We start from the raw sequence: 27,831 nt of genomic DNA, 5'->3' as shown, positions 1-27,831 counted from the left end.
AAAAAAAAAAAAAAAACGAAAACAGCTTCTCTGGTATCCCTTCTTATGGCTATATACATTTTAACAGATGCAAACTAGAGCCTAGAAGAAATTCATATCTTTAATAGAAGGAGGAGGCCTTTAAATGTTAGCTCTTAAAATAAACCATATAGGCAAAGCACCTACTCCACCAGAACACGAAGCTGTTCTGCTCTGCTTGATTTAAAAAGTATTACAGACTAAAAGAAGGCTATTAGCATTAGGTTATTTTGACATTGATCTTTTTCTCTTTTCTTCCAGAGTAACCAACATATGCTTCAAACGTTTCAAGCATATCAAGTGAGTCTTCCATCTGACCATCTTGTGAAGTGAATTTTTGTTAAACATATTCACTATAAATGTCACAAAAGATATCATGAGAATGTCATGGTAATGATGTATTTTACCTTTGGACAACTCTCTGTAGATTTCCTGTGGCAAATCTTGTGCAAATAGAGATAATACATTAAGAAACCAACTTTTATGCAAAATTATCCTAAACACTAGTTTTATAAATCCCGTTGAAGGAACACTAAGATGTTGCTTTCTAATGGCCATCTACAACATTTTCTCAAGAAATACAAAAAAGAAAATAGACAAGAACATGTAGCTCTTCGAGCACATTTTCTTTTTTTTTTTTTTTTTTTAAAAAAAAGGGCCGGGCGCGGTGGCTCAAGCCTGTAATCCCAGCACTTTGGGAGGCCGAGACGGGCAGATCATGAGGTCAGGAGTTCGAGACCATCCTGGCTAACACGGTGAAACCCCGTCTCTACTAAAAAATACAAAAAGCTAGCCGGGTGAGGTGGCGGGCGCCTGTAGTCCCCGCTACTCGGGAGGCTGAGGCAGGAGAATGGCGTAAACCCGGAGGTGGAGCTTGCAGTGAGCTGAGATCCGGCCACTGCACTCCAGCCTGGGCGACAGAGTGAGACTCCGTCTCAAAAAATAAATAAATAAATAAATAAATAATAAAAAATAAAAGATACAAGGTCTTGGCTGGGCGCAGAGGTTCACAACTGTAATCCCAGTACTTTGGGAGGCTGAGGTGGGCAGACCACCTGAGGTCAAGAGCCTGGCCAACACAGTGAAACCCCGTCTCCACTAAAAATGCAAAAATTAGCCGGGCATGGTGGTGCACGCCTGTAATCCCAGCTACTTGGGAGGCTGAGGCAGGAGAATCACTTAACCCTGGGGTGGAGGTTGCAGTGAGCTGAGATCCCACTGCTGCACTCCAGCCTGGGTGACACAGCGAGTCACAGAAGAAAAAAAAAGATACAAAGTCTCACTAAGGCACCAGAGCTAGGGCTAGTCTTGAACTCCTGGTCTTAAGTGATCCTCCCACCTTGGCCTCCCAAAGTGCTGGACTCCAAGTGTGAGTCACCTGTGCTGCGCCTGCAGACACGTTTCAAGTATCCTTTAAATACACACTTTTCCAGTGAGGTTTTAAAACAAAGATTTGTGTCTGGGGAAGAATAAAATAAAATGTCTTTAGCCAATATTGAAAACAAACTAACTTCTGACTAGTAGCTTCCAAAAACTAGATCTGATGACTTCATACCACCTTCACTGCTTCTACCTTATTCCGGCCGGGATGCTACAACAGCCTCTACCATGTGAGCCTGTGTACTGGCACTTGCCCTCTCCCATCTATTCTCAGCTCAGCAATCAGAGTGAGCCTTGCACAAGTCAGATCATGTCCCCACCAGGCTGCTAGTAAAAGCCACGGTCATCTCAACACTCTCCAAGGCCCTCTGACATTTTGGCCCCTCTTGGTCCATTCCTTCCAGCCTCCTTTCCGCTCATTCTACCCCAGCCACGGTAGCCTTCTTGTGTTACTGAAACATGACAGGGACATGTACCATGTTCTCTGGGCCTGAATGCTCTTACCTCAGATATCCATCAATTCCCTTCTAAATGAGGTCTCCCCGACTGCGCTCTTCAATACTGCCACCTGCCCTATCACGCCACCGCCCAATACTTCAATCTTTCACCCTGCTCATTATTTATTACTTGTCCCCCTCCTTCTCAAAAGCAAGCTCTGCAAGGACAGAACTCTGCCCATTTTTTCAGAGATCTACTACAAGTCTCTAGAGTACTACCTGCCATACAGTAGGTACTAAATATATAGTTTCTGAATGAAGAAAAAGGTAGATTTATGTTTACTAGTCTTTTATTACTCAGCATCTAAAAAAGTTATTCATTCTTTAATAAATCATTGCATACAAACATTGCTGAATTTTCTGATGGAGAAATGTGAAATTTTCTGATGGAGAAATGTGAAATTAAGTAATTAAGATTTCATCTATCTGGCACTGAATCTGTTTAAATAAGGGGTATGATTAGTATGTTGTGAACTGAACAAAGGTGACCAGCTGAGGGGGAAATCAAAAGCCAAAATTCATGAGGCTGACACTATACAGTCAGGGGTGTTCTCTTCTAATACGTGCAAAGGCATTGTAAGTGCTAGCATCCCCTGGTTTTAAGTACCCAAACTTTAAACATCTAATGATGTTTAAATCCTTCTAAAACGTAGTAGGTATCTCCTAGAAATAGAATTGTGCTTGATGACTCAGGGCTTTAATTATATTCTTCCCAACTATGAGTAGCAAGTTATAGTGGTAGCTGGATGCCGGAACAGCCAGATTTTAGTTTAAATTCTTCCTACTTTTTTTTTTGTTCTTTTGAGACTGAATCTCCATCTGTCGCCCAGGCTGGAGAGCAGTGGCGCAATCTCAGCTCACTGCAAGCTCCGCCTCCCGGGTTCACACCATTCTCCTGCCTCAGCCTCCCGAGTAGCTGGGACTACAGGCGCCGCCACCTCGCCTGGCTAATTTTTTGTATTTTTTAGTAGAGACGGGGTTTCACCGTGTTAGCCAGGATGGTACTCAGTCTCCTGACTTCATGATCCGCCCGCCTCGGCCTCCCAAAGTGCTGGGTTTACTGGCGTGAGCCACCGCACCCGGCCTAAATTCTTCCTATGTTAAGTATGTGACCTTAGGTAGTTGCATAATTTCTCGAATTTGTTTCCAACTCTGAAAACTGAAATAATAATGGCACCCTTCTATATCAACCATATTTGCTTCTTTTCTTTTATTTTGAGACAGAGTCTTCCTCTGTTGCCAGGCTGGAGTGCAGTGGTGTGATCTGTGATCTTGGATCACTGCAACCTCCACCTCCCTGGTTCAAGCACTTCTCCTGCCTCAGCCTCCTGAGTAGCTGGGACTACAGGTGTGTGCCACCACGCCTGGCTCATTTCATATTTTTAGTAGAGATGGGGTTTCACCATTGTTGGCTGGGATGGTCTCAATCTCCTGACCTCGAGATCTGCCCACTTTGGCCTCCCAAAGTGCTGGGATTACAGGCATAAGCCACCACACCCAACCCTATTTTCTTATTTTCTATATTCCTGATGCTCTGGCATCTGGGGCCTCACTAACTGGGGAGAAACTGCCCCTCCCCGGGCTAGCCAGTTCTTAAGAGACAGCAAACCACTCACGCAGGAGCACATCTTTCACACACAAACTAAACAATCCAGATCCCACTGAGAACCACCTCTTCTGCCTTTTACATTCCAGAAGTCAGCAGTCCTCTGCCTTCGTTGTCCCAGGACCAGGTATAAGACAACTAGAGATAGCCCAGACACCTGAGTCCTCTGCAATTCCTGGAGCCAGCCAATCCAACATCGGCTTACCCTGCCTTCCCCCCAGGAACCACAATAAAGGCTCTGGATCCCACATGGTGCTTCCTGTCCTGGGGCCGCTTTCTCTTGGCACTGTAACAAACTGTCTTTTCAGTGGCAATTGCCTCCTGATCTATTGGCCTCACCATACCTGAATAATAACAAAACCTACATTCTAAAACACCTTCATAAGCTTTTTAGAAAGAGTAGATGTAAAAGTACTTTTTAACCACAATAATCCCTCCTCCAAAATCAGAGATTTAAAGGTAAAAACAAAAACAACAAAAGTGCCAGAGGAAAAAATAGGACAATATCTGTATAAATTTATATGGAATAGACAACAGACAGGTATCATATATAAAAAGAACTGCTTTAAAAATGTAAAACTTTGATGTGACAAAAACAAAAGAAAGCAGGAATATAAGACATAAACAGAAAACGTGGGCCAGGCGTGGTGGCTCACACCTATTATCCCAGTACCTTAGGAGGCCAAGGTGGGTGGATCACCTGAGGTCAGGAGTTCAAGACCAACCTGGTCAACATGGCGAAACCCTGTCTCTACTAAAAATACAAAAATTAGCCGGGCATAGTGGTGTATGCCTGTAGTCCCGGCTACTCAGGAGGTAAAGGCAGGAAAATCGCTTCAATCAGGGAGGTGAAGGTTGCAGTGAGCTGAGATTGTGCCACTGAACTCCAGCCTGGGTGACAGAGTGAGACTCTGTCTGAAAAAAACAAAAAACAAAAAACAAAAAACAAAAACCAGAAAACGTGGAAAAAGCATTTGCAATCCATGACAGAAAAAGGATTATCTTTTAGGAGTGTCTCACATATTCTGGATAGGAGTCCTTTGTGAGATTACATGCATTGTAAATATCTTCTCCCAGTCAGTAGCTTGCTTTTTCACTCCAAAAGTCACCTTTTTATAAAAAGTTCTTTATTTTAATGAAGCCCAATTTATAATCTTTTCTTTTATGGTGATTGCTATGTTCAATGTAAGATATCCTCATTTGGGCTGGGCGTGGTGGCGTGCCTGTAATCCCAGCATTTTGGGAGACCGAGGCAGACAGATCACCTGAGGTCAGGAGTTCAAGACCAACCTGGTCAACATGGCGAAACCCTGTCTCTACTAAAAATACAAAAATTAGCCGGGCATAGTGGTGTATGCCTGTAGTCCCGGCTACTCAGGAGGTAAAGGCAGGAAAATCGCTTCAATCAGGGAGGTGAAGGTTGCAGTGAGCTGAGATTGTGCCACTGAACTCCAGCCTGGGTGACAGAGTGAGACTCTGTCTGAAAAAAACAAAACAACAAAAGTGCCAGAGGAAAAAATAGGACAATATCTGTATAAATTTATATGGAATAGACAACAGACAGGTATCATATATAAAAAGAACTGCTTTAAAAATGTAAAACTTTGATGTGACAAAAACAAAAGAAAGCAGGAATATAAGACATAAACAGAAAACGTGGGCCAGGCGTGGTGGCTCACACCTATTATCCCAGTACCTTAGGAGGCCAAGGTGGGTGGATCACCTGAGGTCAGGAGTTCAAGACCAACCTGGTCAACATGGCGAAACCCTGTCTCTACAAAAAATACAAAAATTAGCCAGGCATGGTGGTGCCTGCCCATGGTCCCAGCTACTCGGGGGCTTGAGGCAGGAGGATTGCTTGAGCCTGGGAGATTGAACCTGCAATTAGCCGTGATGGTACCACTGCACTCCAGCTTGGGAGACAGAGTGGGACCCTATCTCAAAAAACAAAACAACAACAAAAAAGATGAGTATCTTTAACATAAGACAAACTCCTTCATGTGTAAATATAAAAACCTACTAGAAATGGGCAGTGAACACAATAGAAATTTCACAAAAGACATGTCAGTGGCTAGCAAGCGTATCCTCTTAAGAATATGCACAAAAAAAAAAAATTTCCTCTGCTCATAAATTGGCAGGGATTGTACTTAAGAAAGGAGAGAATAAAGACAGGAAACTAGGAGATGGAGGGTCTAAACTATGCCTGTGATATTAGGAATAGGAATGATTGAGGCACAGAGTTGGAAAAAACAAAACAAACATCTACTGACTGCTTGCCATGTATTTACACTATTTATTTAAATCTTTATATAAATCCTATAAGTTATTACCTCCATTTTAAAAACGAAAGAACAAAGAGTCTAAAGTTTAAGTATCTTGATTCAGGCTATTCACTCAGCAAATATTTACTGAACAACTACTGGGTGATGAAGAAACATAAACAAACAAAATAAATAAATATTTGTGCTCTCATGGAGCTTAGATTCTGGCAAATAAATGCATACATGGCATTTACATGTAAAGAAAGCTCATTTTTCTTCCCTATACCACCCTGATTCTATACCTCAGTTTCATAAGGGAATAACAATAATTCCAAGATGCTATTAATTTTTCTAGCTTGGAAACTGATAGATTTGTAAAGATTTTGTTCCCAATCAGATAAACATACAAAGAACAGTGAAAAAAAAATGAGATTGGTTTGAGAAGTGCTGATTTTTATGGTGTCTTCCTCATGTCTGCTGGTTCAATAAATAGCAACTGGGAGCAGGGGATTGGGCTCAGCCCATGTGAGCGCTAGGGCTAGGAACAGCAACTGTGAATGCCACGGGTACATGCAATAGCCCAGAAAAACAGTAGAAAGAACCAAGAGTGAGACAGCCCAGGAATGAACCTATATTTAAAGGGCTGAAGGGGCAAGAAAAAGGAATGAATATTATCTTGAAACTTAAAGAGAAGAGTTCAAATGAAGGCGAAAATTTTCATTTATTTTGAAATTATTTCGGCCAGGCACAGTGGCTCACACTTGAAATCCCAGCACTTTGGGTGGCTGAGGCAGGCAAATCACTTGAAGTCAGGAGCTCGAGACCAGCCTGGCCGAAATGGTGAAATCCTGTCTCTACTTAAAATACAAAAATCAGGCCGGGCGCGGTGGCTCAAGCCTGTAATCCCAGCACTTTGGGAGGCCGAGGCGGGCAAATCACGAGGTCAGGAGATCGAGACCATCCTGGCTAACATGGTGAAACCCCGTCTCTACTAAAAAAATACAAAAAACTAGCTGGGCAAGGTGGCGGGCGCCTGTAGTCCCAGCTACTCGGGAGACTGAGGCAGGAGAATGGCTTGAACCCGGGAGGCGGAGCTTGCCGTGAGCTGAGATCCGGCCACTGCACTCCAGCCTGGGCGACAGAGCGAGACTCCGTCTCAAAAAAAAAAAAATACAAAAATCAGCCGGGCATTGTGGCGGGGCACCTGTAATCCCAGCTACTGGGGAGGCTGACGCAGGAGAATTGCTGGAACCCGGAAGGCAAAAGGTATAGTAAGATGAGATCCCGCCACTGCATTCCAGCCTGGGTGACCAAGCAAGACTCCATCTCAAATAAAAATAAAATAAAATAAAATAAAAATAAAAAATGAGACAATAAAATAATTTCTAAATTAAAAAAAAATGGTACATGCACAGAGAAAATTAAAATAATGCTAAAAAACTATTAATGAAAAACAGCAGTTCTCCCACTTCCAAGAGGCAGTTACTTTCAATGTTTTTGGTAGTTTTTCCCCAAAAAAGATATACTTCCATACTAAAAAAATTTTAAAGCTATATTTATCTGTTTTGGATACATTACTATTTGTCCATGTTACACAAAATCCAAAGGATAACTGTAAAAAGCAAGTCTCCCTTCTAAGTGCCCTCCCCAGAGGCAACCACTGTTAAGAAATTTTTACCGCATTCTTCCAGATAAGACATATATAAATATATACATGTTATTTTGCTGTAGAAATGGCAGCATAGTATATGCATTCTTCCATGCCTTGTTTTTTTCACGTTAACAATAGATCTCAAAGATCACTTCACATCATTTGTTATAAAGAGCTTCCTTATTCTTTCTTAAGCTGCACTGCATTCCTTTGTATAGATGTATCATAGTTTAAGGAGACCTCAGCTGAAAAGACCTTTAACTGTTTTCATTCATTTGCCATTTTAAGAAATGCTGTAAAATCTGTAAAGACAGGAAGCAGTTTAGTGGCTGCCTGGGGCTGAGGCAATCACTAAACTGCTTCCTGCCTTTATAGATTTTATTACTATAAAAATTGCAATAAGTCTCACCGACTCAAAGAAAAGCAATTTACCTCCCTAAAATGAGTATGTTTTTGTTATAATGTGGGTGAAAATAATTTGGATCACTAAAAGAGGCTCACTATATCCTGCTTAATATACATTTATTTACAAATAAACATGTCCCTATGAAAGTAAATTGTAGCCCTATCTGTCCTCTGAGTCATTTATAAAACTCTAACTTGTAAAATTAAAATATATCTACTTGTCACAAAAAATGAAGTAATTTATTAGAAAGATAGTATCTTAAAGTCTTAAATACATGTTTCAAGATAGAAAAAAAGACTTACCGTCCAAAATTTTATGAAGTACTCTAAAACTGTTGCAGCCACGAAAAGGCAATATAATAGGGAATACAATAAAAACAGCAGGAAGAATTTGTAATTAGAAAATCCCACACAGTTATTCACCCTGGAAAAATAAAGAAAGCCACATTATAAAAGTAAGACAAATCAAATTCACAGAAATAGAAAGTAGGATGGAGGTTGCCAGGGGCTGGTGTGGTGTGGGGAAGGGGAGCTCTTTAATGAGAAAAAAATTTCAGTTTTGCAGGATGAAAAAGTTCTGGAGATTAATTGCACAATACTTTAAACATACTTAACACTACTGAACTGTACCCTAAGAAATGGTTAAGATGGTACACCTTATGGGAGTCTCGCTCTGTTGCCCAGGTTGGAGTGCAGTGACGTGATCTCAGCTCACTGCAACCTCTGCCTCCCAAGTTCAAGCGACTCTCCTGCCTCAGCCTCCCAAGTAGCTGGCACTACAGGTGCCCACCACAACACCCAGCTAATTTTTGTATTTTTAATAGAGATGGGGTTTCACCATGTTGCCCAGACTGGTCTTGAACTCCTGACCTCTCAGATGTTTTTTAAAACAATTAAAACGTAATAATTTTAAAAAAATAAATTGGGCCGAGTGCAGTGGCTCATGCCTGTAATCCTAGCACTCTGGGAGGCCAAGGCGGGTGGATTACTTGAGTCCAAAAGTGTAAGACCAGCCTGGGCAATATGGCGAAACCCCATCTCTATTAAAAATATAAAAAATTAGCCAGGCGTGGTGGTGCATGCTTGCAGTCCCAGCTGCTTGAGAGACTGAGGTGGAAGAATCACCTGAGCCCAGAAGGTCGAGGCTGCAGTGAGCTAAGATCATGCCACTGTACTCCCGCCTGGGCAACCAGAGACCCTGTTTCAAAAATAAAATAAAATACAACAAAGAAACAAAAAAAAAGACAAATCAGAAAACTTAATCATTATTACCTAGAAATGGGTCATCTGGGAAGTTGAGAGTGATGTCTTAATTGTGAAGGTATGTATTTAATAAATTCTATAAGAATGTGGAATTTTAATGTTAATTCTTAACACACTGTTATTTGGGTTAATGTCAGCAGATATTTTTAATAGAAACCATTTAATATAATTGTGTACATACAAATATATGCATATATGTAAAGAGATCAATCTTAACATCTATGAGTAAGCTGGCCTTCAAAATTTAGGAACACTGAAGTTACTCTAAATTCTCTTTCCCACCACCAATGCAATTTCTTCTGTGTTTTTATACATACCAAGGACAGTGATGATCCATCTTAAGAATACATCTAGGAAACAAACAAGCGTAAGAAAATCCATGCAGAAAAATTCTTCTAATTCTAACTTCTCATAACTTTCTTTTACTTGACTTAAAATTTTCTCTTTACAACTACATCTTAAGAGAATCAACCCAGAAACTAGGTTAGAGATAATTTCTGATGCTTCCACAAAAATGTTCATAGGTAAAAAGTCATGGTTTTTATACTGGGAATTCAGCTCAACATATTCAGCTGCCTTAGACCACATCAAATGATACTGTAATACTTAGATCTGGGCTGGGCACGGTGGCTCATGTGTGTAATTAATTCCAGCACTTTGGAAAGTGGAGGCGGTAGGATCATTTGAGGTCAGGAGTTTAAGACCAGCCTGGCTGACATAGTAAGACCCTGTTCCGAAAAAAACAAAATTCAGATCTTGTGCACAGTACTTGGTACGTAAGATAGAGCCAGCTAACAAATTAGCTGAAGGAGATAAAATGCAATACAGATGGCCCACATGTTATTTTAAACATATGCAGGTCATAAAAACAAAAGTTTAGAAGAAAATAAGCCAAAATATTAACACTGATGGGCTTGGAGATGGTTATTTTTCCACATATTCTATAAGATTTTACCCCATGCATAAGCACTACTTTTTTTGGTAATAAGGAAAAAAAACAACCAAACCCCACATTTGCCTCCCTACTAGAATATGTGTTCTATATTTATATGAAGTTAGACCGCAGGTCATCTTAAATAATATAACAAAATGAGTAATCTAATAGTTAGAAAGTTAAGTAACTGTGTTACTAACAGTCACGGATTAGTGAGATTCCCAAACTAGTGATCTTTCCCTCAACATATTATCCCCTTGCATGTGCACAAAGACTTGTATTAAGCACAAGCACAGACAGCATAAAGTTCGAGAAAATTCTATTCACTGGTATAGGAACTGTTATCAAAGATAACTTGTGAGTATATTTCAGCTTTTACCAATTTTTTGTCTGCCCTGTATGCACAGCAAATAATGGGAGAGAATGAAGTGTTCTTGTCCAGTGTAAAGCATATAAAATGTTCCTTCCCCTTGCACTCTCCCATCACTCATTTCCAGTGCTAGATAGTAAGCATATGTGTGGGTAACACTTACGAGTCACATGCTGAGCAGTGATGTGCCCGATCAGGTTTAATCAGCTGACATTTTTCACAATATCTGATCGCTACATGAAAGAAGTAAAAGGAAGATGTCAAAGGATGTACAAACTTAACTAATTTGACATTAAAACTTGCTTTTTAAAAAAAATAAACAACTCTGGGTAATTGATAACTAATAATTTTAAAACAATACCAAAATGTATTATACTAGAGAGCTTCTCAAATCAAAATGTCAAGAGATAAAAGAGAACATCAGAATGTAGTTTGCTCAGCAATTTTTAGATGAAAAGTAGATACAAAGCAAATAAATGACTCATACAAGGTCAAACACCAGGGTGAGCAGCAGAACTAGACCAGAACTCAAGACTTAGTCAGTCCCAAGTCTAGCGTTTCTTTCCATTATACCACAATGCCTATAGCAATATCAAAATGTAGACTTTTAAGGCATCCTGTGGCATTGTTTTTGAAATTCTGAAATAGCTTTATTAAGAAAAAAAAAAACAACACCTTTTATCTGCCATCCATACCCTAGATAAACAATAAAATTGGGAATGCATTTTTGAATAAAAATTCTGAAATGTTTTCCACTGGATCCTAATATATACTATTGTTGCCCAATACATATGTTCATTTAAAGAGTATGGAACACCTGCTAGATGCCAGATATTGTCCATGCCTTCATGGACCTTTAATTGTACAGGAAGCAATGGGGAGTAATAACAAACAAGTTAACAAAATAAACAATGTATTAGACAGTGATAGTATAGACAGCAAGGAAAGAAACATTGGGGAATTGTAATTTTAGAAAGATATGAGAAAAATGAAATTGAAAGCAGCAAGTTAGTGAGACAAGTCTATCAGGGAGAAAGAGGTTGCCTTTTTTGGCGGGGGGGGGAGCGGACGGAGTGTTGCTCCGCCGCCCAGGCTGGAGTGCAGTTGCACAATCTCGGCTCACCGCAACATCGCATCCTGGGTTCAAGCAATTCTCCTGCCTCAGCCTCCCGAGTAGCTGGGACAACAGGTGTGCACCACCATGCCCACATAATTTTTGTATTTTTAGTACAGACGGGGTTTCACCATATTGGTCAGGCTGGTCTCGAACTCCTGACCTCAGGTGATTCACCCACCTCGGCCTCCCAAAGTGCTGGGATTACAGGCTTGAGCCACTGTGCCTGGTGGGAGAATGAGGATTCTAATCAGAGAACGGCCCCTGAGGTGTGAGTATGCTCGGCTTGTTCAAAGATGAGTGAAGAAGAGTGATGTTCATTACAGCATTGTTTTTACTAAAACACTAGGAATAATTTGAATTATAAAAATAGTTAGCCATCTTACGGTATATCCAGTGAAACACTATGCAGACTTTAACAAAAATTTTCCATACAAAATACATTTATGACTAGGCGCGGTGGCTAACACCTGTAATCCCAGCACTTTGCAGGGCCAAGGAGGGTGGATCACGAGATCAGGAGATCAAGACCAGCCTGGCCAGTATGGTGAAAGCCCATCTCTACTAAAAATACAAAAATTAGCCAGGTGTGGTGGCGCATGCCTTTAGTCCCAGCTACTCCAGAGGCTGAGGCAGAAGAATCACTTGAACCTGGGAGGCAGCGGTTGCAGTGAGCCAAGATCGTGCTACTGCACTCCAGCCTGGGTGACAGAGCGAGACTCCATCTCAAACAAAACAAAACATTTATATCTTGTTAAAGAAAAGACAGCAGGCCAAGCATAGTGATAGTGGCTCATGTCTGTAATCCCAGCACTTTGGGATGCTGAGGCAGGCAGATCACTTGAGCTTAGAAGTTTGAGACCAGCCTGGCCAACATGGTGAAACCCTGTCTCTACTAAAATACAAAAATTAGCCAGGCGTGGTGATGCATGCCTGTAATCTCAGCTACTCAGCTGGCGGAGACAGGAGAATAACTTGAACCCAGAAGGCGGAGGCTGCAATGAGCCAAGATGGCGCCACTGCACTACAGCCTGGGCAACAGTGAGACCGTGCCTCTAAACAAATAGAAGAGGGAGGGGAGGGGAGGGGAGGGGAGGGGAGGGGAGGGGAGGGGAGGGGAGGGGAGGGGTCAGCAGGCCCAAAATGGAATCATTCACGCTAAGGCTCCACTTCACAACCTGAAACCTAAGTTGTTTACTTGTAAGAGCTGAGCTTCTGAGAAATCTGGAGAGAGATGACAGTCAAATCCCATTAAAACAAAATTTTGCTTATGCCCCTACGAGGAGAGCAAGTTGGAAATAACCAATCTGCTTTCTGTTCTTTGTTTCCACTTTCTTCAGCCCTTTTCTAAAGCTGACTTCCCCTGTCCAGCTCATTGGAGCTCTTTTCTATTTTGTAGACTGCATGAGGCCTAGTGCATAAATCATTAATAAAAGGCAATTAGATCTTTCAAACTCAATTTATTGAAATTTTGTTTTTTGACAGCCCTAATATGGAAAATTACAAGGACGTTATATGGAAAAAAGCAATTCAGGCCGGGCGCGGTGGCTCCCGCCTGTAATCCCAGCACTTTGGGAGGCCGAGGCGGGCGGATCACGAGGTCAGGAGATCGAGATCATCCTGGCTAACACAGTGAAACCCCATCTCTACTAAAAAAATACAAAAAATGAGCCAGGTGTGGTGGCGGGCACCTGTAGTCCCAGCTACTCGGGAGGCTGAGGCAGGAGAATGGCGTGAACCCGGGAGGCGGAGCTTGCAGTGAGCTGAGATCGTGCCAGGGCACTCCAGCCTGGGCAACACAGTAAGACTCCATCTCAGAAAAAAAAAAAAGCAATTCATACAATAGTTAGTATATACAAAGAGTTCCCATCTCCAAAGGGAAAAGAATATATATTTTCATGTTATAACTATATACCCTATCCCAATAAAATGCATCCATTTTCAGATGTCAATTAATACATATAACAGGGAGACAGAGTATATTTTGAAGCAATGTTAGAAGCTATAGCTCATAGAAAGTTGTATCTAGGTAGCCAAATTTATATTAGTTAATATTTAGCTATTTGATTGTCAACTGTATATAGTTCTACAATACCCTGTTATATATAAAACATTTCTGCTAGGATACACAAGAAAAGGTGATAGCATCTGATGAGTGGTGTCACGGATGAGGTGTGTAGACTCAGTCTCTTTTTTGGTGCCCCTAAAAATTTTTTTTTAAATAATAGGCATGTATTACTTGTATAATGTAAATAAGAATTTCCTTAGAACAAAGGGAATTTACACAAATATCTACTTCTTAAATGTTTTTTAACAAAAATAATTTTCATTTATTTAAGCCTTTAAAATATTCATGTAATATGATACAGAGGCAATAAAATACATAATTTAATCAACTTTTCAAATTCATTTAAAAATAGAGAGCTACCGTTTTAGAAAGCTTAGCTATTTTTTTCCCTCTAGCACATTAGGGAAAAGACACAAGTCACAAGACACCGCATCACGTGCCAAGTTCTGCCTCACTCACCTGTCTGAACCAACAGGGAGGAAACACCTGTTTGCTGCTGCTGCTGGCATCTGGGCCCTTGATTCTGGGTGTGTTGAAATTACAATATGAGTTCTCAGGGTGCCTTTAGTGCACCTGTTTTCTGATTGATGAGAAATGTGTAGGAGGTGCTTAGCCACTAGACTGAGAATTTTCCTTTTCCACTACTGGGAGCATATTCTTTGACATTCTCTAAGAAGGAAATCTGTACCCTCTCTCCTCCACTATTGCTTAAAATTATTTAGTCCATTTTAGTATTTGTCTAATGATGGAAAAACATGAAGACCTATTCAACTGTAAATGAAAACCTTGTATAAAAAGATAAATGCGGCCGGGCGCGGTGGCTCAAGCCTGTAATCCCAGCACTTTGGGAGGCTGAGACGGGCGGATCACAAGGTCAGGAGATCGAGACCATCCTGGCTAACACGGTGAAACCCCGTCTCTACTAAAATATACAAAAAATTAGCCGGGCGAGATGGCGGGCGCCTGTAGTCCCAGCTACTCGGGAGGCTGAGGCGAGAGAATGGCGTAAACCCGGGAGGCGGAGCTTGCAGTGAGCTGAGATCTGGCCACTGCACTCCAGCCTGGGCGACAGAGCAAGACTCCATCTCAAAAAAAAAAAAAAAAAAAGATAAATGCTACAAATTTTAAAAGGTGAATCCCTCATCTCTCTATCGGAAGAGCTAAGTTAAGTTCCAGTTTCCATAACGCTTGGGTGCACCAGCAGGATATGAACTCAGAGCATGCAAATGCACAAAGCTCTTTCAGCCAAAACATTGGAAATGGACTCTATGAGGCAGTGAAAACATCCAATCTAAAATGGAACACCACTAAGGACCAAGCGGTTAAGGCTGTGCATTCTGATGACTGCAGAATGAGGGAAAGGAAATTAAATTAGATCTTAACTGAAAGCCCAACACTTGACCAGTCATTTCCCCCTGGCAGCTATAGATCCCTGTGGCCATATATCAAATACTCCTGGCTGCCCTTGGCTACACCTACTTACAGCATCTAGGCAACGTGCCTGGCTGGTGGGGCCCTTCTGACTTTTGGGCCCTGGGACATGTTCTCTTTTTCAAACACCGTTTAAAGACTCATTTCCTGATCACTCCCGGACTTGATTCTTCTTATACTACTCCTGCACATCTAATTGACTCTAGTTAAGTTTTTCAACTGGGTTTCTGTTATTTGTGCTTTTTTACTGTTTTTTTTTTTAATTATTATTATACTTTATGTTCTGAAATAGATGTGTAGAACATCCAGGTTTGTTACACAGGTATACATGTGCCATGGGGGTTTGCTGCCCCATCAACCCGTCATCTACATTAGGTATTTCTCCCAGTGCTCTCCCTCCTCTTCCCCTCCACGCCACGACAGACCCCACTGTGTGATGTTCCCCTCCCTGTGCCCACATGATCTCATTGTTCAACTCCCACTTATAAATGAGAACATGTGGTGTTTGGTTTTCTGCTCCTGTGTTAGTTTGCCGAAAATGACGGGTTCCAGCTTCATCCACATCCCTGCAAAGGACATGAACTCATTCTTTTTTATGGCTGCATAGTATTCCATGGTGTAGATGTGCCACATTTTCTTTATCCAGCCTATCATTGATGGGCATTTGGGTTGGTTCCAAGTCTTTGCTATTGTGAACAGAGCTGCAATAAACATACATGTGCATGTGTCTTTATAGAATGATTTATAATCCTTTGGGTATATACCCAGTAATGGGATTGCTGGGTCAAACGGTATTTCTGGTTCTAGATCCCTGAGGAATTGCTGCACTGTCTTCCACAATTGTTGAGCTAATTTACACTCCCACCAAGAGTGTAAAAGTGTTCCTATTTCTCTGTCGCCCAGGCTGGAGTGCAGTGGGCGATCTTGGCTCACTGCAACCTCCTTCTCCTGGGTTCAAGCAATTCTCCTGCCTCAGCCTCTTGAGTAGCTGGGATTACAAGCGCCCACCACCAGGTCCAGCTAATTTTTTCTTTTTTTTTTTTTTTGTTTAAGTAGAGACAGGGTTTCACCATGCTGGTCAGGCTGCTCTCTAACTCCTGACCTCGTGATCCACCTGCCTCGGCTTCCCAAAGTGCTGGGATTATAGGTGTGAGCCACCGCGCCTGGTTTGTTTCCTGACTTTTTAATAATCACCATTCTAACTGGCATGAGATGGTATCTCATTGTGCTTTTGATTTGCATTTCTCTAATGACCAGTGATGATGAGCTTTTTAAAATATGTTTGTTGGTCGCATAAACGTCTTCTTTTGAAAAGTGTCTGTTCATATCCTTCGCCCACATTTTAATGACTTTTTTTTTTTCTTGGAAATGTAAGTTCCTTGTAGATCATGGAGAGTAGCCCTTTGTCAGAGGGATAGATTGCAAAAATTTTCTCCCATTCTGTAGGTTGCCTGTTCACTCTAATGACGACAGCTTCTTTTGCTGTGCAGAGGCTCTTTAGTTTAATTAGATGCCAATTGTCAATTTTGGCTTTTGTTGCAAGTGCTTTTGGTGTTTTAGTCATTAAGTCTTTGCCCATGCATGTATCCTGCATAGTGTTACCTAGATTTTCTTCTAGGGTTTTTATGGTTTTAGGTCTTACATTTAAATCTTTAATCCAACTTGAGTTAATTTTTGTATAAGGTGTAAGGAATGGATCCAGTTTCAGTTTTCTGCATGCGGCTAGCCAGTTTTCTCAACACAATTTATTAAATAGGGAATCCTTTCCCCATTGTTTTTGTCAGGTTTGTCAAAGACCAGATGGTTGTAGATGTGTGGTGTTATTTCTGAGGCCTCTGTTCTGTTCCATTGGTCTATATATCTGTTTTGGCCCAAGTACCATGCTGTTTTCTTTACTGTAGCCTTGTAGTATAGTTTGAAGTCAGGTAACGTGATGCCTCCATCTTTGTTCTTTTTGCTTAGGACTGTCTTGGCTATACAGGCTCTTTTTTTGGTTCCATATGAAATTTAAAGTAGTTTTTTCTAATTCTGTGAAGAAAGTCAACGGTAGCTTGATGGGGACAGCACTGAATCTATAAGTTACTTTGGGCAGTATGGCCATTTTCACGATATTGATTCTTCCTAACCAGGAGCATGGAACGTTCCTCCATTTGTTTGTGTCCTCTTTTATTTCCTTGAGCAGTGGTTTGTAGCTCTCCTTGAAGAGCTCCTTCACATCCTTTGTAAGCTGTATTCCTAGGTATTTTATTATCTTTGTAGCAATTGTGACTGGGAGTTCACTCATGATTTGGCTCTCTGTCTATTATTGCTGTACAGGAATGCTTGTGATTTTTGCATATTGGTTTTGTATCCTGAGACTTTGCTAAAGTTGCTTATCAGCTTAAGGAGTTTTGGGGCTGGGATGATGGGGTTTTCTAAATATACAATCGTGTCATCTGCACAGATAATTTGACTTCCTCTCTTCCTATTTGAATACCCTTTATTTCTTTCTCTTGCCTTACTGCCCTGGCCAGAACTTCCAATACTATTTTGAATAAGAGTGGTGAGAGAGGGCATCCTTGTTTTGTGACAGTTTTCAAAGGGAATGCTTCCAGCTTCTGCCCATTCAGTATGATACTGGCTGTGGGTCTGTCATAAATAGCTCTTATTATTTTGAGATGCGTTCCATCAATACCTAGCTTATTGAGTGTTTCTAGCATGAAGGGGTGTTGAATTTTATTGAAGGCCTTTTCTACATCTATTGAGATAATTATGTGGTTTTTGTCATCGGTTCTATGTGATGGATTACATTTATTCATTTGTGTATGTTGAACCAGCCTTGCATCCCAGGGATGAAGCCCACTTGATCACAGTGGATACGCTTTTTAATGTGCTGCTGGATTCAGTTTACCAGTATTTTATTGAGGATTTTCACATTGATGTTCATCAGGGATATTGGCCTGAAATTTTCTTTTTTTGCCACGTCTCTGCCAGGTTTTGGTATCATGATGATGTTGGCCTCATAAAATGAGTTAGGGAAGAGTCCCCGTTTATAGTTTCAGAAGGAACAGTACCAGCTCCTCTTTGTACCTCTGGTAGAATTTGGCTGTGAATCCATCTGGTCCTGGGCTTTTTTTGGTTGGTAGGCTATTAATTACCGCCTCAAGTTCAGAACTTCTTATTGGTCAATTCAGGGATTCGACTTCTTCCTGGTTTAGTTTTAGGAAGGTGTATGTGTCCGGGAATTTATCCATTTCTTCTAGATTTTCTAGTTTATCTGTGTAGAGGTGTTTATTGACCACATTGATCTAGCGGTATTCTCTGATGGTAGTTTGTATTTCTGCGGGATCAGTGGTGAATCCCCTTTATCATTTTTTATTGTGTCTATTTGATTCTTCTTTTTTATTCTTTATTAGTCTGGCTAGTGGTCTATTTTGTTAATCTTTAAAAAACAAAAAAACAGCTCCTGGATTCACAGATTTTTTGAAGGGTTTTTTGTTTCTCTATCTCCTTCAGTTCTGCTCTTAGTTATTTCTTGTCTTCTGCTGGTTTTTGAATTTGTTTGCTCTTCCTTCTCTAGTTCTTTTAAATGTGGTGCTAGGGTGTCAATTTTAGACCTTTCCCACTTTCTCCTGTGGGCATTTAGTAATATAAATTTCCCTCTAAACACTGCTTGAGCTGTGTCCCAGAGATTCTGGTACATTGTGTCTTCGTTCTCATTGGTTTCAAAGAACTTACTTATTTATGCCTTTTGTTATTTACCCAGTAGTCATTCAGGAGCAGGTTGTTCAGTTTCCATGCAGTTGTGTGGTTTTGACTGAATTTCTTAATCCCGAGTTCTAATTTGATTGCACTGAAAGACTGTTACGATTTATGTTCTTTTACATTTGCTGAGGAGCGTTTTACTTCCAATTATGTGGTCAATTTTAGAATAAGTGCTATGTGGTGCTGAAAGGAATGTAGATTCTGTTGATCTGGGGTGGAGAGTTCTGTAGATGTCTATTAGCTCCCCTTGGTCCAGAGCTGTGTTCAAGTCCTGAACATCCTTGTTATTTTTCTGTCTCATTCATTGATCTAATATTGACAGTGGGGTGTTAAAAGTCTCCCATTATTATTGTGCGGGAGTCTAAGTCTCTTTGTACCTCTCTAAGAACTTGCTTTATGAATACCAGGTGCATATACAGTTAAGATAGTTAGCTCCTCTTGTTGCACTGATCGCTTCACCGTTATGTACTGCCCTTCTTTGTCTTTTTTGATCTTTGTTGGTTTAAAGTGTTTTATCAGAGACTAGGATTGCAACTCATGCTTTTTTAGTTTCCATTTGCTTGGTAAATCTTCCTTCATCCCTTTATTTTGAGCCTGTGTGTGTCTTTGCACGTGAGATGGGTCTCCTGAATACAGCACACTGATGGGTTTTGACTCTTTGTCCAATTTGCCAGTCTGTGTCTTTTAATTGAGGCATTTAGCCATTTACATTTAAGGTTAATATTGTTATGTGTGAATCTGATCCTGTCATTATAATGCTAGCTGGTTATTTTGCCCATTAGCTGTTGTAGATTCTTTGTAGTATCGATGGTCTTTACATTTTGGTACATTTTTGCAGTGGCAGGTACCAGATTTTCCTTTCCATATATAGTGCTTCCTTCAGGAGCTCTTGTAAGGCAGGCCTGGTGGTGACAAAATCCCTCAGCATTTGCTTGTCTGTAAAGGGTTTTATTTCTCCTTCACTTATGAAGCTTGGTTTGGCTGGATATGAAATTCTGGGTTGAAAATTCTTTGCTTTAAGAATGTTGAATATTGGCCCCCACTCTCTTCTGGCTGGTAGGATTTCTGCAGAGAGATCTGGTGTTAGTCTGATGGGCTTCCCTTTGTGGGTAACCCAATCTTTCTCTCTGGCCGCCCTTACCATTTTTTCCTTCATTTCAACCTTGGGGAATCTGATGATTATGTATCTTGGAATTGCTCTTCTTGAGGAGTATCTTTGCGGTATTCTCTTTATTTCCTGAATTTGAATGTTGGCCTGTTTTGCTAGGTTGGGGAAGTTGTCCTGGATAATATCCTGAAGTGTGTTTTCCAACTTAGTTCCATTCTCCCTGTCACTTTGAGGTACACCAATCAAACATAGGTTTGGACTTTTCACATAGTCCTATATTTCTTGGAGGTTTTGTTCATTCCTTTTCATTCTTTTTTCTCTAATCTCGTCTTCATGCTTTATTTCATTAAGTTGATCTTCAATCACTGATATCCTTTCTTCTGCTTGATCGATCCAGCTATTGATACTTGTGTATGCTTCACAAAGTTCTCATGCTGTGTTTTTCAGCTCCATCAGGCCAAATGTTCTTCTCTAAACTGGTTATTCTAGTTAGCAGTTCCTGTATGCTTATATCAAGGTTCTTAGCTTCCTTGCATTTGGTTAGAACATGCTCCTTTAGCTCAGCGGAATTTATTATCCACCTTCTGAAGCCTACTACTGTCAATTTGTCAAACTCATTCTCGGTCCAGTTTTGTTCCCTTTCTGGCGAGGAGTTGTGACCCTTTAGAGGAGGAGAGGCATTCTGGTTTTCGAATTTTCAGCCTTTTTGCGCTGGTTTTTCCTCATCTTCGTGGATTTATCTACCTTTGGTCTTTCATGTTGGTGACTTTCGGATGGGGTTTTTTTGTGGTCATCCTTTTTGTTGATGTTGATGCTACTGCTTTCTGTTTGTTAGTTTTCCTTCTAACAGTCAGGCCCCTCTTCTGTAGGTCTTCTGAAGTTCGCTGGAAGTCTACTCCAGACTCTGTTTGCCTGGGTATTACCAGTGGAGGCTGCAGAGCAGCAAAGACTGCTGCCTGCTCCTTCCTCTGGAAGCTTCCTCCAGAGGGGCATCTGCCAGATGTCAGCTGCAGCTCTCCTGTATGAGGTGTCTCCCAGTCAGGAGGCATGGGGGTCAGCGACCCACTTGAGGCAGTCTGTCCCTTAGCAGAGCTCCAGTGCTGTGCTGGGAAATCCGCTGCTCTCTTCAGAGCCAGCAGACAGGAAGGTTTAAGTCTGCTGAAGCTGTGCCCACAGCTGCCTCTTCTCCCAGGTGCTCTGTCCCAGGGAGACGGGAGTTTTATCTATAAGCCCCTGAGTGGGGCTGCTGCCTTTCTTTCGGAGATGCCCTGCCCAGAGAGGAGGCATCCAGAGAGGCAGTCTGGCTACAGTAAGCTGTGGTGGGCTCTGCCCAGCTGGAACTTCTGGCAGCTTTGTTTACACTGTGAGGGGGAAAATCCGCCTACGCAAGCCTCAGTAATGGCAGAAGCCCCTCCTCCCACCAAGCTCCAGCGTCCCAGGTCAACTTCAGACTGCTGTGCTGGCAGCGAGAATTTCAAGCCAGTGGATCTTAGCTTACTGGGGTCTGTGGAGGTGGCATCTGCTGAGCAACACCGCTCAGCTCCCTGGCTTCAGCCCCCTTTCCAGGAGAATGAACAGCTCTGTCTTGCTCCATGCCAAGTGCCACTGGGGTATGAAAAAAACTCCTGTAGCTAGCTCAGTGTCTGCCCAAATGGCCACCCAATTTTGTGCTTGAAACCCAGGGCCCTGGTGGTGGAGGCACCCGAGGGAATCTCCTGGTCTGTGGGTTGCGAAGACCGTGGGAAAAGCATAGCATCTGGGCAGAATAGCACCGTCCCTCACAGCACAGTCCCTCATGGCTTCCCTCAGCTAGTGGAGGGAGTTCCCTGACCCCTTGTGCTTCCTGCGTACGGCGACGCCCCACCCTGCTTCTGCTTGCCCTCTGTGGGCTTCACCCACTGTCTAACCAGTCCCAATGAGATGAACCAGGTACCTCAGTTGGAAATGCAGAAATCACCTGCCTTCTGCGTTGGTCTCACTGGGAGCTGCAGACTGGAGCTGTTCCTATTTGGCCATCTTGCCCTGACTGACCGAGTATGTTGTGTTTTTTTTTTTTTTTTGAGACGGAGTCTCGCTCTGTGGCCCAGGCGGGAGTACAGTGGCCGGATCTCAGCTCACTGCAAGCTCCGCCTCCCGGGTTCACGCCATTCTCCTGCCTCAGCCTCCCGAGTAGCTGGGACTACAGGCGCCCGCCACCTCGCCCGGCTAGTTTTTTTTGTATTTTTAGTAGAGACGGGCTTTCACTGTGTTAGCCAGGATGGTCTCGATCTCCTGACCTCGTGATCCGCCCGTCTCGGCCTCCCAAAGTGCTGGGATTACAGGCTTGAGCCACCGCGCCCGGCCGTTATGTTTTATTGAGGGCCTTCTATAACACCTTGCCTGGGTTAGACACTAGGGAGGTAAAACCACGTAATGTTGAAAAAGTAGCGCTATAAAGGACCTTAGAGATTTCCTAGTTCAATCTCTCCATTTTACAGATCAAAGACACCCAAAGGTTAGACAGTCATCTGTCGAAGGTTGAATGGCTAAGCAAGTGGTAACATCAGGAATGAATATCTTCTTTTCTCTTTCCCCTGCCCTTCTCCACTCAACATTCTGACATTGCAAAGGCTGTGAAATTACCTAGGCTCTGAGATGGGATTAAACCAAACACACCTTGTAGGAAGAGGAGGCTTGATGACTGAGCAGACTGAACTCAAAAGGAGCAATCAAAGGAAACCTGAGTTGCTAGGGTGGCTAGAAAAATGACGGTGCCAAGTATAGAAATAGAGCTGAGTCTGGGTGAGAGTAGTGTTTTTCACTGACAAATATTTAAGAGTTTCTACCAGGTGACACATTAGATGCAGGGAATATAAAAGTGAACGAGGCAGACTTTTGGCTCCTCCCCCAAGAGTTTAGGTTTTAAATGATGAATCCAGTATTGTAGGAGCTTAAAGCTTTGGATAAGAGGCCATTCAAATACAGCTATCCTTTGGAAGCTGCAAATACACGAGGGGAGCTCTAGTGAGAGCGAGAAATGCTGAATTGAAGGGCACATGCCAACGTGAATGATGAAGGCTTGATGGTGATGACTGGATGCTCCGGGCAGAGGTCTGCAGCTCCCTCCTCTGACATAACAGGAAGGGCGCTGCATCCCAGGGTTCAGCTAGATCGCAGCCCACTCTGTAAACATGCAATCCCTGTATGCAGCTGCAAATCTACCCCTGTGCCTGGCACACAAGAAAGCATTTGGAATGTAGGTGAGTGCGAGTATGTTAATATCCTTCAATCTGCTGTAATTTCTATTAAGAAGGTAACTGATTCCTGAAAACTATTAAAGAAAACAAATTATGCAGCACAATAAGCAAACGATCACAATATTATGGTATTAGAATTCCAAGGCTAAAAGTAACAGTTGAAAGGACAGTACAGAAATAATGGGGTAAGGCACCATTGTGGAGTTAAGACATAGGAGAAAACAACAAATGTGGGATGAAGAAGAACAATCATACAAGGATACAAACACAGAAGTATAAAACTACAGAAAAACACAAAGAGGAAAGCGTTTCAAGAAGACAGAATGACAAAACGCCACTGATCCTGGTAGGGAGAATGAAAGCCCGCTGCCTGGAATTCACTGGAAGGAAGTGAGGCCCTGGATATAGACCACCTAAAAGACCTATAATCAAAGGCAAATGGAATAAAATAATAGGCCAGGCATGGTGGCTCACGCCTGTAATCCCAGCACTTTGGGAGGCCAAAGCGGGCGGATCACTTGAGGCTAGGAATTCGAGACCAGCCTGGCCAACCCATCTCTACTAAAAATACAAAAATACAAAAGTTAGCCAAGTGTGGTGGCATGTGCCTGTAATACCAGCTACTCAGGAGGCTGAGGCAGGAGATCACTTGAACCCTGGGGGTGGAAGCTGCAGTGAGCTGAGATTGCACCATTGCCCTCAAGCCTGGGCAACAGAGTGAGACTCCATTTCCGAAAAAAAAGAAAAAAGAAAAAATTATTGGAAATTTATTATTCTATGCAAAAAGCTATATACTAAGTACTTCACTTAGTCTCTTTTATTGTCTCTTTTAATACTTCCACTAACTCAGCCATGTAAATATTATTATCCTTACCTTAAAACGAGAAAGTTAGTGCTTAGAAAGTTTAAGTGACTTGCACTGTATTAGTAAGGGAAAAGCTAGGGTTTGATCTGTAATCCACGTTTTCATTCTATACTATATTAGTTATGCAAAAAGGACAGTCAGTCGAATATCCCCTCCTAAAATCTTGTAGACACTTTAAATTTTCTTGAGTCACAGTTTGTACACAGCTACACAAAGGTAATTTCCCATTGGAGTTTAGAAACTTAGTGGGTTGAAGAGGCAGAGCACCTGGACTTAAACTCCTGTTGTTTTTTATACTAGCTGTATGACTTGGAACAAGTTACTTAGCCTCACTGGGTTTTAGTTTCCTCATCCATAAAATGGAAACTATAGTCTACACCTCATAAGGTTGTTGTGAGGTCTAAATGAGTTCGCACATGTAAACAGAATAACTGTTAAGCTGCAATCATTACCCAGTGTTTAAACCAATTAATGAGGTATATAATACATAAAACAATTTCCTAAAAAACAAAAAACAAAATTAAAAAAATAAACAAAATAAAACAATTCCCTGTATTTAAATGACCGCCACGCATAGACTCTTCCCTGTCATAAGATTACAACCTAGAACAGGAAGCTGCTGTTACGGTCATGGATCTCAGTGGAGGCATCAGTACACAGGAAACACCGAGGGCTTTGGAACTAGACAAACCCAAGTTCACAGCCCGGCTCTCAGAATATTAGCCTTATGCATCTGAACAACTTTCTTCCTATTTGTGTCTTTTACTGTTCCCCATTCTTAGCACACTATTAGATTTTTTTTTATTACTCAGTGATGACACACAATACTCAAATTCAGACTTCCAAATGACAGTTTACTAAGAATAATAATTAAAATTTTTAGCCATGAAAGTTGAGTTGGGGGAAAAAACAAGTACAGAAGAGATTTGTATTAAAGTGAGCCCCTTAAACAATTTATATTGATGTTTTTATCTATTTATCTATTTCTGCATCTGAAATGCCACAACAAGAAAACAGGAAAGTCTTGTTGCTACAGATATTATTTATGGCAATCACAGTATCCATTTAATAGTCAAACCATGCAAATATATCCTGGCAGGAATAAGCATATTTTTAAAATCATTAGAAAAGGAACGCTTATTCTTTCTCTTACTTTTTGAAGCTGATGTGGTATAGATAGGTAAAGCTCTTGCTGCTCTTCTCAAAATTTCTTGTTGTCTTTCTTGGCTGAATTCTTTTTCATAACGTTCCTTTTCAGAATTGGACAAGTAGAACTATAAAAGAAAAGAGGACTATTAAGTTTTTTAAATCCCATGATATTAATTATCATGTTCAGAAAAAGTTTTATCTGGAACAGAAAAAGAAAACCAAAAACTATTTTATGAAAACAAAACTTGTCTTCAAACTTAACTGCTAAGTAGATAAATCAGGACATTTTAACAAAACTACATACCTTTTGGCACAGAAAATATTTGCCCTCCACACCAGATGGCAAAGAACATGAACTAAATATTTTTCCATCTTTGTTTTTCACAAATAAAATTAAATTTCTACACAAGAAAGGCTTAATATATAGTCTCCATTAGTAAAAATTTTAGTTGTTTAAAAGTTACTGTCAAGAGATTTTTAATTTTTGGAAGAATGTCCAAAGATTTACTTGCTTTGGGTGAAAGGCTAAATCACAATCATGGGGTCCCACTAATTTCTAGCCAAATGTCTCAAGAAGGGCAATGAGTCATTTAAAAAAAAAACAAACAAAAAACATTTTTAGCTTTTAAAAAGCTAACCAATAGGACTACTTTCACCAGAATTATGACAGATTGTCAAGGCAAGCATAGTGGCCTTTTCAAGGAGAGCGTCCTTTATAGAGCTGTGTTTTTTTATTATATATTTTTTTGAGACGGAGTCTCCCTCTGTCGCCCAGGCTGGAGTGCAGTGGCGCGATCTCGGCTCACTGCAAGCTCTGCTTCCCGGGTTCATGTCATTCTCCTGCCTCAGCCTCCCGAGTAGCTGGGACTATAGGCGCCCGCCACCAAGCCTGGCTAATTTTTTTGTGTGTTTTTGGTAGAGACAGGGTTTCAGGGTGTTAGCCAGGATGGTCTGGCTGACATCTCCTGACCTCATGATCCGCCCACCTCGGCCTCCCAAAGTGCTGGGATTACAGGCGTGAGCCACCGCGCCGGGCCTGGAGCTGTTTCTTGTTTTCACTTCTTAGTGTCTGTTCCCATGTGTGACCAGCCTCTGGTTCATTTCTCTTAATAGCATTTTCCCTTCAGAGTACTTTTTAATTGTTCTTTTCATATGTCATCCTAACATCTCAAGGATCCTAAGTTTTATGCCTCAATTTCATGTTACCAGGAACTGTAGGTTTCTATCAGTCTTTACTTCATAGATTTAAAAAAAAAAAAAACAACTAAGAATGGCTTGAGATTTGTTCCTCATTGTGTTTTATATTTTAATAATACAATTCCTCAATTTTTATTTACTTGTAGGGTTCTGCTTAAAAAGCCCTAAGGAATCCTGACTTTTCATGTTTAAGGAGTATTTGGTCTAGTTGCTAACTCAAATACCAAAATGTCTCCTCCTCTTGCTGCCCCATCATTGCTAATGGTATTAGCTTAACAACACAGTATTCTGCTATAAACAAGGCAACAGCGTGGCATAGTAGAGAGAGCTCTGAATTGAGGAAATTGTGATTCTAAGAGACTTAGGCAATTTTCTAAGATTGCAGAACTACTGGCAGAGCCAATAGTAAAATACAGGTATTCTGTTTTCCGTTCTGGTACATTTTCCTCTATATTACAATGTTAAAATAAGTGTTTTTGCTTTTTATAGATTGTTACTCTAACCTGACTAAAACATCATACTTTAGGAAATGTAAGAGTCTATTTAGATTACCTCGCTCAGCTTCCACAATCAAATTGTGATGGGACAAGAAACCCCCAAATTACTTATGGGGGACAAGAAGCAACATGAACAGATGAACAGGACAGTTAGAAGTCAGGAAAGACTCACATAACCTTAAAGATGAAAAAGTCTTAAAGACAATGGCGGTCCCTTATCTAATGTTCCATCACAAGAGGGGTCTTCAGACATTTCTGACACATTGGGTCCCTCTTGAATACTTTCAGAGAAATATTTTTCTATTTTGCAAGATGGCATGTTCTCTTTAAGAGAATTTTAACTTGTTAGAAAGTTCTTTCCTGACATGATGTGTCTCTTACATATTCATAGTAGAGTATAAAAATCACACGGTAACATGCTAAATATATTTGAATAGAAGGTGTTCTGATCAAATTTTACAGATTTCCTATAAAATTTCAACAGATTTCTCTGGGCTGTTCTATTCCTAGTCTGCAGTAGCATACCATCCTCAGGCCTCTCTATTGCTACTCAACATCATCACTTATCCTTAAGAATGAAGGTTATGGGCCAGGCGGGTGGCTCATGCCTATAATCCTAGCACTCTGGGAGGCCGAAGCAGGTGGATCACGAGGTCAGGAATTCCAGACCAGCCTGGCCAACATGGTGAAACCCTGTCTCTACTAAAAAAATAGAAAAATTAGCTGGGTGTGGTGGCATGCGCCTGTAGTGCCAGCTACTCGGGAGGCTGAGGCAGGAGAATTGTCTGAATCTGGGAGGTGGAGGTTGCAGTGAGATCACACCACTATACTCCAGCCTGGTGACAGGGTGAGACTCTGTCTAAAAAAAAAAAAAAAAATGAGTGTTATAAAATTATGAAAAGCTTAAACCAAATGGAAATTTCAAGAGGCATCAGAATTTTAGATGAGGAATGGAACAAAACAAAAATTCAAACAGACTGTAATTTTGAATTAGTTCTAGAAGTTTGTCTTCTCATTCAAAACTAGTGAACAGAATT

The 27,831-nt window shown here is 41.2% G+C and overlaps 1 protein-coding gene across 12 annotated transcripts in view; it reads right to left on the bottom strand.

Annotated features, from left to right (window-relative positions):
- The window catches only part of ZDHHC20 (zinc finger DHHC-type palmitoyltransferase 20), a 94,625-nt gene that overhangs the window by 20,184 nt on the left and 46,610 nt on the right, over positions 1-27,831 (bottom strand). For all 12 annotated transcript variants that reach the window (XR_004433817.1, XR_004433818.1, XR_004433829.1 and 9 more), the window contains 4 exons: positions 25,105-25,225; positions 10,549-10,618; positions 9,399-9,431; positions 8,122-8,242 (listed from right to left, as the gene is read on the bottom strand). Coding sequence is in view for 9 of the 12 variants with exons in the window: in XM_033197019.1 (XP_033052910.1) it covers positions 8,122-8,242; positions 9,399-9,431; positions 10,549-10,618; positions 25,105-25,225 (345 nt within the window). In the remaining 3 variants the exon portion in view is untranslated. The remainder of the gene's footprint in view (positions 1-8,121; positions 8,243-9,398; positions 9,432-10,548; positions 10,619-25,104; positions 25,226-27,831) is intronic.

The sequence above is a fragment of the Trachypithecus francoisi genome, unplaced genomic scaffold (assembly GCF_009764315.1).
Source record: "Trachypithecus francoisi isolate TF-2019V2 unplaced genomic scaffold, Tfra_2.0 Contig01676, whole genome shotgun sequence".
Lineage (NCBI taxonomy): Eukaryota > Metazoa > Chordata > Mammalia > Primates > Cercopithecidae > Trachypithecus > Trachypithecus francoisi.
This window is presented reverse-complemented; position numbering and strand designations above follow the sequence as displayed.